The sequence below is a fragment of the Melanotaenia boesemani genome, chromosome 7 (genome assembly GCF_017639745.1).
Source record: "Melanotaenia boesemani isolate fMelBoe1 chromosome 7, fMelBoe1.pri, whole genome shotgun sequence".
NCBI classification, from domain to species: Eukaryota; Metazoa; Chordata; class Actinopteri; order Atheriniformes; family Melanotaeniidae; genus Melanotaenia; species Melanotaenia boesemani.
Genome location: NC_055688.1, coordinates 35,122,726 through 35,135,434, shown reverse-complemented (window position 1 = coordinate 35,135,434; position 12,709 = coordinate 35,122,726). Strand labels below are relative to the sequence as shown.

General features: G+C 41.2%; 1 protein-coding gene across 1 annotated transcript in view; it reads left to right on the top strand.

Annotated features, from left to right (window-relative positions):
• aff2 (AF4/FMR2 family, member 2) overlaps window positions 1-12,709 on the top strand; it is a 154,111-nt gene that overhangs the window by 123,723 nt on the left and 17,679 nt on the right. The window contains 8 exon segments of the mRNA XM_041989755.1: window positions 403-508; window positions 601-751; window positions 837-1,052; window positions 3,093-3,297; window positions 4,361-5,344; window positions 5,457-5,572; window positions 10,815-11,055; window positions 11,595-11,728. Of these exon segments, the coding sequence (XP_041845689.1) occupies window positions 403-508; window positions 601-751; window positions 837-1,052; window positions 3,093-3,297; window positions 4,361-5,344; window positions 5,457-5,572; window positions 10,815-11,055; window positions 11,595-11,728 (2,153 nt within the window).

Below are 12,709 nucleotides of genomic sequence, written 5' to 3'. Positions count from 1 at the left end.
AGATAATCTACCTTTATGAGATAAAGGTAATTATTATGAGATAAAAAATCATAATTATGAGTTTAAAAAAAATCATTATTATGAGACAAAAATCATCATTAAAAGATCAAAAGTCATTATAATCAGACAAAAAGTCAAAATTTAGATAGAGTCTTAATTATAAGATAAAAAATTATAATCATGAGATTAAAAATTTATAATCATGAGATAAAAAGTCAATAGTATATGTAGTTATTATGAGATTAATTATGATTTTTTTTTCTCATATCATAATGAGTTTTTATCTCTTATTTATGATGATAAACCTTAAAATTGTGAGGTATTTTTTTTCCTTTGCCAGTGATGGGAGTGGGCTTCCATGTACAGCGCTGTGTTAATGACGCTGCATTTCCCCTCCTGCAGCCCGAGCCCCCGTCCAGTAACAAGTGGCAGTTGGACAGCTGGTTGAATAAAGTTCAAGCTCAGACCAAACCTCTGGTCCCCCCACAGCAGGAGGATCATGGCGCAGGTTAGTGAGAAGCTGTTGTTTCCATCAGCAGCAACAAACAAACACATTTTGGTTTGACTGGAAACTTAATTTTTAAATGGTCTTCTGTTTAGGCTCCATCAGTCAGGACCCTCAGACTTTCTCTCCGGGGAGTGAAGCACCAGGAGTGGGTACAGTGGCCAAGACCAAGCCCTGTGGATCCAACAACACTGCTGTTCCGGCTGCACCCGCAGTGGAGCACAAGGATACCCGGACAACCTTCTGGTAGGTTCCCAAATATTGATTTAGAATAATAGCAGAACAAAATGCAGGCTGACTTTAGAGATAAATTCTGTTTTTCCCTCTGCAGCACAGGCAGAGAGAGGGCCAAAGCCAAGCTCAACCAGAAGGCCTCTGGGGAGGGCCAGAGGTCGAAGATGAGGCTGTCGCCGGGCCTGTTGTCAGGGCAGGAAGTCACAACCCCACGGAGGAACACCACTGGGAAGAAACAGCCCCGACGGACGGAGAGGTCAAACAGCGTGGAGGATAATCCCAGCCAGACGTGGAGCAGAGCAAACCAGCAAAGGTCAGGAAGAAAGCCCGGAAATAACTCATTCCTGTCATTTTAGATGAAGTAGCTGCTTAATATTCCTGTCAAATTTGAAATAAAGCTTAATTTTTCCTGACAAAATATTGTTATAATGATGATTATTGGACATGGAAAATCAACCATGTCAGCACGTCCGGTCCGGAAGCCCTGAAATATATCTCCTTTACAGAGACGTCAGAGAAGCTGGTGGGAACCAGCTATCAGGCACTGGGGGGGTCGCTGAAGGATTTAACTAGTTAGAAACTGAACAGAATCAAATGCTTTTGTCTGATTTTTAAACCAAACCAGAGGAAGAGTGTGTGCATACCAGGATATTTAACCCGGGTGCAACAGTATGTTGATTCAATGGTCAATCAGCCAATACCATCAGTCCAGATGGAAACTATTGATCAAACATCATGTCACAGATTGATCGCAGGGGAAGTTTTTTCCACTGAACTCATACGGTATCGAATCGGTATCAGACTTGGGATTTACTTCCCTACTACAAACTATGTTTGATATTTTAGGATTTAAATTCAGCTGTAGTCTTGTAAATCTGTGTGTAGTGAAGCTGTTTAGTGTTAAACATTGAAACTTCCCACAAAGTCATTGTTTGTCTCAGAACTGATGACTGAAAAGGTCAAAGGTTGCATCAGGCCTGAAGGCTTGTAGCACATACAGTAATCCTGAGTTTCCAGCTGACTATGGCTCCCTTCACACTGCAGGCAAAAGTGGCTCAAATCTGACTTTTTTTCATATCTGACCCATATCTGGTCTTTTTATGACAGTCTGAACAGCACAAATCTGATTTTTCTAAATCAGATTAATCATCCAACTTTTACGTCACTGAAGCGAGACAGGCCCAGAAATCAGCAGCGGAGGAAGCACAAAGCGGTAAGATCAAATGCAAAGCATAGGAAGAAACCAACATGCCAGACCCCAACTCCTCATACACACACACATCTGTACAGAGGTAGCAGCCACTGCTGCACAGAAGGCCCATGTTCAAGCTCTTTCTTTCCCTTATCAATGGGTCAGAAGTCTGTCATTTCCGACTGCGCAAGAACGTCCAAATTAATACTCAAACGTAGCATCCACGTTCACTTGATGGAGGTTGCATCAAAAAAGATAAAACCAACATACTATGCCAACTTTATTCATAAAGTACTTTGAAATAGCCACAGCTGAAACAAAGAGCTGCACCAAAACAAATACTTAAAACTGTAAAAGAAACTATAAAAAAAAAAAACCTAAAACTGATCAAAAAAATAAAAGATAAACATCAGATATTCTGTATGCATAAGCATGACATAAGAACAAATAAAATGCAACACAAAGAGACAAATTAAGTGGGGTTCATTTCCGGTTAGTGTTGGAGCCCTTTGTCACAGATTCTGTACGTAACTTTTATGGACAGAATTTGTAGGTGCAGCCAAGGAGGGGATCCAGTTTGGTGGACTCAAGATGGGGTCTCTGCTTTTTGCAGAAAGTCTGGGCTTCCCTGTTTCGGCAGCTGCCCCTGCAACCCAACCCCGGATAGGTGGCAAGATAATGGGTGGATGGAAGCTCAAATAAAGACACTAAGTCTTACTGGAGTTGAGGGGGTTTTAAGACCGTGGATAATGTGAACAATCACAAAAAAACATGATTTCTGCAACAAAAAAAAATCTGATTTAAGTATTAACCTGCAGGGGGAACGTAGTTGGTGCTCAGCTTGATTTAAGGCCAGTTGGAGAAAAAAGAGACTCCCTTTAGTTTCGTTCTTTTATTTTCCTCTACCTCTCTCACCTCGTCTGATTATTTCCATGTTAAGCTTTCTACATCCAAACAAGTTCAGCTGAATGCATGCTGTTTTCAATTATTTCATACTGCTGTATGTTTTTTTTTAAATTCAAACACACATTTGCCTCCTGGAGCTCGCAGAGGCAGACGTTATCTTCCATCATTTGTGAGCGTTTAGCTGCACATCAGTAGCTGGATCTTCAGCCTTGCTCAGGGGTTAATGTCTCCTCTTTTTGTGTTTCCTCCAACTAGTCCTGCAGCTAGAGAGAAGGACCTGTTGCCTCCCCCTTCCCTGGAGCATCAGAACCCCCCGAGGCCACGAAGCAAACCTCCCAGTGGGAAGACTGCCCCCAGGAAAGAACCTCGCAGCGCTGCCAACTCAAACAGCAACGCAGCCACTCCACCCGCAGCACTGCAGCAAGCCCCCGTGCCAGTTCCTGCTGTCACGTTAAACCAGGTTAGCTTCTGGAGGGGGAGTGAATCACCTGAGGGCTACTTTCCAAAGCTCATAAACATCTGGAAAACAGCTCCAGAGCAAGTCCTGCACATGTGTAACAGATTGTCCTTACATCCTGACATGATCGCTTCTCTTTAAAGCCTTAAGACAACCTTTAAATGATTCGGCTATACAGGACAAAAATGTATTTTGACTGAGCTAAAGTGGTTCAACACCAGCTGGTTTTAATGAAAATGGAAAGAAGAACATGAATCTGAGAATACTGATCCGTTGTGTTTATTATAGCAAATAAATGTTTTTTATTATTATTAACCCCTTAACGTCTGAATTTATTAACAATTATATAAAAACAAAATAAACATGGGGGAAAAAAATCAGAAAACAAAACAAAAAAACATTCTGTAATTGACAATTTTTACATCAACTTTTTCCCCATGTCTGAAAAGAGGTAGGGGTACGTGATGACCCCCGACCCCATTTACACGAAGACGCTCCATCTTCATAACACAACTCTTCTACTTCACATTCTTCTAATGTGGAAAAAAAGAAAGAAAAAAGTCACAATACAAAGACAAAACAATATTTCTGGCTTTTAAACACCACCATTGCCATCCTGGATTCATGATGCGTTCAAGTTGCCTCATAATTCCAAGCGGCATTAACTGTGAGTAGATGACGTCATTACCAGGTAGCTGGCGTTCCCGCTGCACCAACTCGGAAAAAATAAACACCTCCAAAAATTGCCAATTTGTGAGCATCTACAGTTATGACACATAAATCTAGAAAATCACAAACCTGTTGTGTACTATTAGAACACCAGCCAGTTTTGGAGATAATGAAAAGCTGCAGGACTGCAGCCGTCGTAGGACCGAGTTCAGCATGTTTGTGACCTTCAGTGATACTCGGTGTAAGCTGCTTTTCATTATACGGTTTGTCTACTACAGGTCTCATCGTTGATTAAAATAAAAACGCATCAGCTCATGATAAATAAGTCCAATTAATTTAGGATCAACAGGAAAAAGATTCCAAGCCACGTGTGTTTCATTGTTGTCTTGTATTTCAGGATAAGAGGAAACACAGAGGTCCCAGCACCAGAATCACACCAAAGTCCAGAGAATTCATTGAAACAGATTCCTCCTCCTCCTCGTCAGATTGCCAGTCGGATACCGAGGAAGCTGTCAAAATCCCGGCACTGCCACCCCAGTCGACACGCTCTGTCATTAACACACAGACTCTGTCCAACACGCACATCCACGCGCCTCTCCTCCCAAGCCTTGGCTCTGCTGGTGCTGCGGGGAGCCTGGCAACATTTGGAGCAACAGGACTTCGAGTCAAAGACAGTAGCAGCGTGGCGGCCACCGGCAGCAGCAGCAGTAACAGTAGCAGCAGCGGTATCTGTAACTCCCTAAGCATTAGCAACATAAGTGGTCCATTTGGTACTTCTGTCCCAGATCCTGGAGGGTTGGGAGGGCAAAGCAAGGACCTGGAGTCCATGTCGCCCCCTTCCAATGTGGGACACGAGGTGCCTCTTTCCCCGCTGAGGGAATACCACGAGATCCAGAGTTTGTGGGTGAAAATTGACTTGAGTTTGCTCACCAGGGTGCCAGGGCAAGGTGTGGGGGACAAATCCAGGGTCGCAAATGCAGAAAGGGATGGGAGTGAAGGGAGAGACAGAGGTGTTGCAGAGAGAGAAAGACAGAAGCTGGTGAAAGGGGAGAAACAGGAGGAAGAAAATGAGCGATTAGTGCAGGACAGGGAGAGGCAAGGTGACCGAGACAGATTAGCAGACAGAGACAGGCAGATGGACAGAGAGGACAGGGAGAGATTTGGATTTGTGGAAAGGGAGAGGACAGTAGCAAGAGACAGGGAGAAACTCTGCCAAGGTCTGGGGGTCCTGGACACCCCCCCTGTGCAGGAGCAGAGTAATCCCAGGCTGGCTGGGAGGACGGAGAGAGGAGAGAGCGGAGGTAAACACAGGAGGCTAACAGCTGCAAACATGGTGGTTCCTACAGAAAAACACACCAGCAAGAGCAAGAGGAAACACAAGGTGGGAACCAGGATGCTCCTCCTCAAAGTCTCTCCATCAGTCCCCCAACAATCAGTATTTTGCAGATTTTACTCCCTTTCATCTCTTTGTTTTCTGTCCTCCATTTTCCCAGGCGGAACACGGAGAATCATCAGTCAAGTGTAATAAGAAGCTGCGTCTGGACAAAGACTGTCTGCTCCTCCCACCCTGCATCTCCCCCATTCACAACCACAAGAACAGCTCTTCAGAGTAAGTTCTAACACCATGAGATCAGTTCTGATCCTGGACTGCAGGTCTGTAACAGCATGTGGGTCAACCAGCCAGAGGAGGTGGTTACTGAGCTGAAACTTGTCCACTAACAGTGTCCACTTCAGACCAGAATGTTGTGTGAGGTATCATTGATCAATCAATCTCACAGACACCTCCTCTTTGGGTTTGAGCTGCTCAGAGAGCTTTCTGTCAAGCTGATAATAGGACAATTCAGAGGAAAAACTTTAACAACTGAGATCAAAGAGCACAGAAAATAAAATGGTGTATGATTCAAGATCTGAACGGAGCTGTTTGTTTCGGCCTAAAGATGCCCACAGTTACAGCCGTTCTTACATCCTTAGTCAGAGCAGTAAAAATAAAACCCACTTCAATCAAAGATGCAGGACCAAATAGTTGTTATTGCTCTTTCTAAACCTTTTCAGCTTTTTAACATCACTGGAAGATGACACAAGGTGGGGAAAGACTGTAGGAGAAATTCACGAGGACTTTATGACAACAGCACAAAAATCCAGACTCTAGGCTATAAAACACTGATTTGCAAATCAAAGAACATAGAAAACTTATAAAATGTTTAGAGTGGGAATTTTTACAATTTCATGAAACATCTTATTTGACTGTAGTAACACGGCTCAGAAAGGTTGGGACAGGCTGAAACAAAAGTCTGGAAAAGTAAAAGTGGTACTAAAAAAATCAGCTGGTTGGGCATGTTGGAGCCGGTCAGATTAACTGGCAGCAGGTCACTAACATGACCTGGTATGAAAAGAGCACCTTAGAGAGGCAGAGACTCTGAGGGAGGGAAAGGTTCATTAAACCCTTAATGCCTAAATTTATTTGAAAAAAACAAAATTTCAGGAAAAAAATTAGGAAGAACTGTCACAAAATAAAGTACAATTTAATATTAAATAAATTGATAACAATAAATTAATTAATAAATATTAATATTAATAATAATATATTAATAAACACACAAATGAGAGTGAATAAAATCAAATAATTAAATAAAATAGAATAACTAAATATAAAGAAACAAAACAAAGTCCAGAAGTGCTTTGATGAATTTGCAACACCAGGTATTAAGAGGTTAAAGAAGCATTACTCAACTTTTGGCAGATTTTCTCAGTGAGACAAACCCTAACGATGGAAATTCACCAGCCGACTTCATCCCGTCTCTTCTCTGGGCTCTCTCCCACCAGTCAAAGTCATTCTGATGTCGACTCTTGTCTTATGTCTTGCTTTGTCCCTTTCTTGCTTTCTTTTCCTCACTTCCTCCGATAATGTCCTCTTGATTTCTTCGATGAATCAGCCACAGTGCACGTTTCAAAACAGCCATCGAGTTGATATCCATTTGCTAGCGTGTGATGCAGAGCCAGAAAGCTGAACTTAGCTGTAAAAACATTGTGATGTATTGTTCTTTACTTTGGTCTTATTACCTCCGCCAAGGCGGACGTCATGCATTCAGCTGTGTTTGTTTATCTTTCGGTCTGTCTGTTAGTAACATTACTTAAAAAGTTATGGACGAATTTTGATGACATTTTCTGGAAATCTCAGAAATGGAAAAAGGAAAAAGTGATTAGATTTTAGGAGGGATCCGGATCACCACATGGAATCAAGGTTTTATCTTGAATATAGGGATAATTTTACCTTTAGAGCTTCTGACTGAAATAATGTCCACAATTATTAACAAAAAAATGTACAATGGTTTCGTGGAGGTCCACATTCTCTGAGGGCTTCTAGTTACATAGAAAACTTGACAAAATTATTACATGATTGGTTGTTATTACTTTACTATGTTATTACAAGTTATTTAAAGTTTCTTTCATGTGACCATTGACACGATGCCCACCCTGTGCAGAGCAGATTAATTCCTCCTTTTTTCAAACAAAGAAACTAGGTAAAAAAAACACAGCCACACAGTACTTTGAAGATTTTATTAGTACTGTGTCCAAATAAATGAGGAGGAAATATATAATCCCCCAAAATAAGTAAACAAATAATCCATGTGAACTGGAAGAGTCCCGCCTCAGTCTTTTTATAATTCCCCTGATAGTCAACACATAATCAACACGGGCTTAAACTCAAGCAGAAGCAATAAGACAAGTTTCCTGTATTTTTATTACAGAGTCAAATTTTCAGTGTGACGATGAAGCCGTTATTAGACCGGCGAGTTTGATTCACACTGCGACGCAGAGATGACAAACTGTGAATTTCAGCTTTCCGTGTGAATTATTTAAAAATGTACTAAGCTTGCTGTCACTATAAATAAGCCTCTGTGAGACGGCTACAGAGGGAGGATTTTCATAGCATCTCAGCGTTATCAAAGACATGCGGGACTGACCTGGAGTTGAACCTGTGACACCATGTGATCATCACCTCAGTCTGTTTATCATCCAGGAGGCTTTTGGTGGAAGCTGTAAACAGGGTGATGTGATCATCCTGCTCAGACTGTTTGCAGTTTCTTGCCTTTTGACAGGTGTCATCTCAGCTGGGTTAATCGGTCAGGTCATTTTCTGACAGCAGATCCTTCACACTGACTTACACCGACTGTATGACTCTGTTATTAACCCAGCAAAAGTTCACTGTTTCTATTTAAGATGTCTTCCCAGGTTGAATATTTGAAAAGGGATAAAGATGGTTGCTTGAAAGTTAATTTAGGCCCATAAATAGTGTGTTTTTGTCTCTTCTGCTGTGAGATAATTCAGATCACTGTTGGTGGGCTGTTAAAATACTACCACTCTCTTAAGGAAGAACCAGAGATTCTTCTACCAGAGATTGAGATCTCTGGTTTAACCAAACTCAGCATGCAGCCTTGATGGGTTGGCTGCATCAAAGGTTCTCAGAATGACTAAAAATGAGCTCTGACAGAAGTCTTACATTTCTCTTCATTGGATCTTGTTGCTGCTTATAAAAGGAAAACAAGCTCTAAATTTCTCACTTATTTATGCCTTTAAATAAACTCTGAGTGCTCTAACCTGTTTCCTTGTACACACACACCACCATCCACTTAATGACAGACACACAAAAATACACGCAAATTAGCATAGTCATACACACATACACACAAACACACCTACAAACATCAATTATGCTGTATACAGGCACAAAAGCACACACACATACTCACACTCTCTCTGCAGCAGCTAATTAGTCTTTGTCTCCATGATTTTGTATATCATCTCTAATGTTGGCGCCTGGGGCCTTGTTCTGTGAGCTCAGCAACTTTCTAGCTGCATCAAACCCCCAGAGTTTCCAGGGAGAGGAAAAACATAAAAATATTATCTCTGCTGTTGCAAACAATATGAGTCTCAGCAGCTCCACTGAGGGAGTAATCATCGACGTGCTACCAGGAAAGGCAGAGTTACAGAAGGAAAGCTCGCAAATGAAATGTTTCCCAAATCCTCCTTTTCTTCATTCACACCCAAACCAGCTTTCTTCCATCCATCAAAGACATGAGGAAGGACAAAAAGATCAGTTTCCAGGACTCTCCTCACTCCTCACCTCCTCCAGGTGAATTTGAGGTGCATGATTGACGGTGACAATTTCCAGGTTATTGGATATGAGAAGATGCAGGGAGGCACAACGAAGCTCTGAGCTGTTGTCCTTCCAGCTTTTCTTCCCCTTCCCCCGGCTTTTCGGGGATGCGTTATGTTAGCTGATGCAGAAAACTAAACAAAATCCATTTATTAGTCTTTAAATTCTGTCTCGTGCGTCAGCGTCTCTTTATGCCGTCATTAAAAAATCTGATTCACTTTAAATCATGATACGAAAACCAGAAGACAGGGGAGCAACACCAGGTGAATTCCTACCACGACGGATCAAAACTTATTAACATCATTTACTTCAGGAGGAAATATTTAAGAATTTGGTGTATTTCAAATGGTTGGCATGCCTGTTTATGTCCTTATGAAAACCTGTGTAAAATACTTGGCTTCTGAAGTGGGACCAGGTAAGACTTCAAGCTGTGGTCCTACTGTGTTTTTCAGTCTGCAGCTCCAAGCTCGTCATTTTGAAGGCAAATTTAAAGTAAAATATGATAAAGAGATTTTAAAAAAAAGCATCTTTGTGCATGTCTGTAAAAGTAAAATACTGTATGTGAAAAACATGTTGCTCTGTGTTTTTTTTAATTCATTCATTAAAGGGTTAAAGGTGCAGAATGGAACAAAATAAACAATGACAGAAAAACTGTTTCTATCGGTATCTAATCACTTTACTAAAATAACTCTTATGTTTTTATTTTCTTAGAATGAGCCATTTATATCTACATGCTGCCATATTTGTGCCACCATTTTTACTACGGTGTCTCTGAATGGACAAACAACTCTGTGTGTGAAGTGAGAATCCTCTGAGTTTAAAGCTGCAGCACCGGCTTTGTTTGATGGGGCCAGAGCACCATTTGGGATAAGTAACGACTTAAAAGGACCAAAGAAGAAGACAGTACACATGTTCACAATGTTGTTCCAATCCAATTTACTTAATAAAGCACTTTAAACACAACACTGTTGACCAAAGTGCTGAACAATAAAACAACAAAAAATTTGTAAAAATAATCTATATATTAAAAAAAACAAAAACAACAAAACCTTAAAAACATAAAAGCATCACCTCAATTATTGTTAAAAGCCAAAGAAAATAAGTGGGTTTTAAGGATAGTTTTAAAAACAGGCAGCAAGGAGGTCGGTTTAATGTCTGAAGGCAGCTGGTTCCACAGCTTGGTGCTGCCACAGCGAAAGTTCGGTCCCCTCTAAATTTCAGCCTCATTTAAATGTTAAAAGAAGAATTTCAAAGTGGATTCTAACCAACAGGAAGCCAATGAAGCGAAGCCAGAACAGATGGGATGTGCTCTGACTTGTGGCTGCCGGTCACCAAGCGAGCAGCTGCTGACGGTTACCTGTAGGGCATCGCTGCACCTGAGGCCACTGGATCCACTCAGATGAAAACATGTTGATGTCTGGAAGAATTTGGACCTCTGACGGCCACCATACTTTCACAACTGTGCTATCTATGGCCATCTTAATTAAATTAATGTAAAAAATGATGTTAGAAATGAATGTTTTACCCTTGATTGTTGGAAAACGTCTGGTCTCCAAGATAATTGGAAAATATTTTCAGCTCAAATATCACAGTTTCAGTAAAGGGACGTGCAGTGTCATCATATAAATAAAAACCCATTGCTTTGTGGTTTCTCCATCTTTGTGTGTGTGTGTGTGTGTGTGTGAACGATCAGTAGCTCTCTAAACAGGAAGCAGTCTCGCCGCCGTGACGACAAGCTGCTCCCACCCCTACTGTCCCCCCTCTCCGATGAACCTCCTCAAAAACGAACCTGTGATGGCGTTTCCTCTCTCAACCAGGAGGGCGGCGCCAGCGGGTTGCTGCCCAGCTCCACGTCTTCTACTTCCACCTCCTCTTCCTCTCACAGACACAGGAGAGGTGAAGGAAAGGTTTCATCACATGTGAGAAATGGCAGCGTAAGTTCCTTTTTCCTGATTAATATACGTTTCTATGAGCGTATTCACTGTTTTAATGATAATTCAGCTTTAACTGTGAAGCACCCGTAAATGTCAAATTCATCTGAAAGCAGTTTTAAAGATAGAGTCCCATTCACTGTGGTACAGTTATAATCTTACTATATTTATATAAACCAGTTCATGAAGAATAATTACCTAGCTAAAGATCCATCCTGAGCATGCACGGGGAGGAAAATCAAGATTCCTGCTGAGAAAATATGATACTCTACTTACTCTTTGATGAGAACTTGAAAATAATTCTGATTACAGTAAAAAGTAAAAGACTGGTGTGAGAGGAGATCATATAGTAAAGTAATAAGGAGAAAACAGTGTAAAGAAAGATAATCCATGTGTGATTGAGTGAGCTGACGTGGAATGAATCCATCACTGCGAGCGAGACGTCAGTAACAACGTTTAAGCAGCCAGTTCATTAAAACCAAACATCCTCATATTAATTATTACTATGAGAAGCAGCGGTTTTAATGCCCTCTCTTCTTTAGGAAATGGATTCCCTTGGGGATAAACTCTGTGGAGACAGTTACCATGCCAACGGCCATTCAGACTCGGAGGCGTGGTCCGAGCCGCTGATGGACCCCGCTGAACCGCGCAGGCCTAGACTGTCGTTTACTGACATGTATGTGGAAATACACACACGCATGTGAACCAACAATTTCATGATTTCTAGGTCATTACCAGACTAAGACTCATTAGCTGAGGTCAGTATTTACTGTAAATGGCTCTTGGTTGATCTCATTTGAAGGAAGTGTTCTTGTTGTCAGCCTTGTTTTCTTCTTTTGTGGCAGAACTTTACTTTCTTGTATAAATATTGTGCTTTTTGGAAATAAATCTTATACAGTTAGAAATTATTTTCATTTTAATTGGTGCCACCTAAGACAAAACAATGTTTGTCCAAAGTTGTGTTTAGCCCTTTTTTGGCTTTGTCTCCATGTGAGTGTGGCTTCCCAAATCCAGCCACGTGACCACCACAGTTTTCCAGGCCGGTTCCTCACATTTGGACAACTTCTAGCCCGTGTCACACTTACCATAACCCACATCCAGGTCAACAGCTAGCTTCTGGGCCTCACGTAGCCCAAAGACGCTTGCCATAACCCACATCTTCTGGTCAAATGTTCAGCCACAAGAATCAACAGCAGAACCAGCTGTTTGGTGGAGAAGATTAGTCTCATTTTAACGAGCACAACCCACATCCTCAACTCTGTTGCTCATCCCACACATTTATTTAAAACAGAAATAAACAGACTTTTCAACAAGCATTGTTACAACCAAGAAATATTCCAGAAAACATACATTTTCTAACTTTTTATGTTAAGTTAGAGCCGGACTTCACATTTAGAAATGGTATCAACTCATTCCATACACTACTCACAAAAAGTCAGAGATATCCAGCTGTCGGGTGGAATTTATGGAAAATGTAAAAACTACACAAATATTCTGTAGGACATATAAGTAGAATCATGTAATGATAATCCCCTTCTTCAACGATTCATTAGGAGAAAAGTGGTGGGAATCCCAGAATAAAATGTCCCTGCTTCAATAAGTTGTCATGTGTTCGGTGTCTGACAACAAGAAAATGTGAAGAGGATGATGAAGAAGA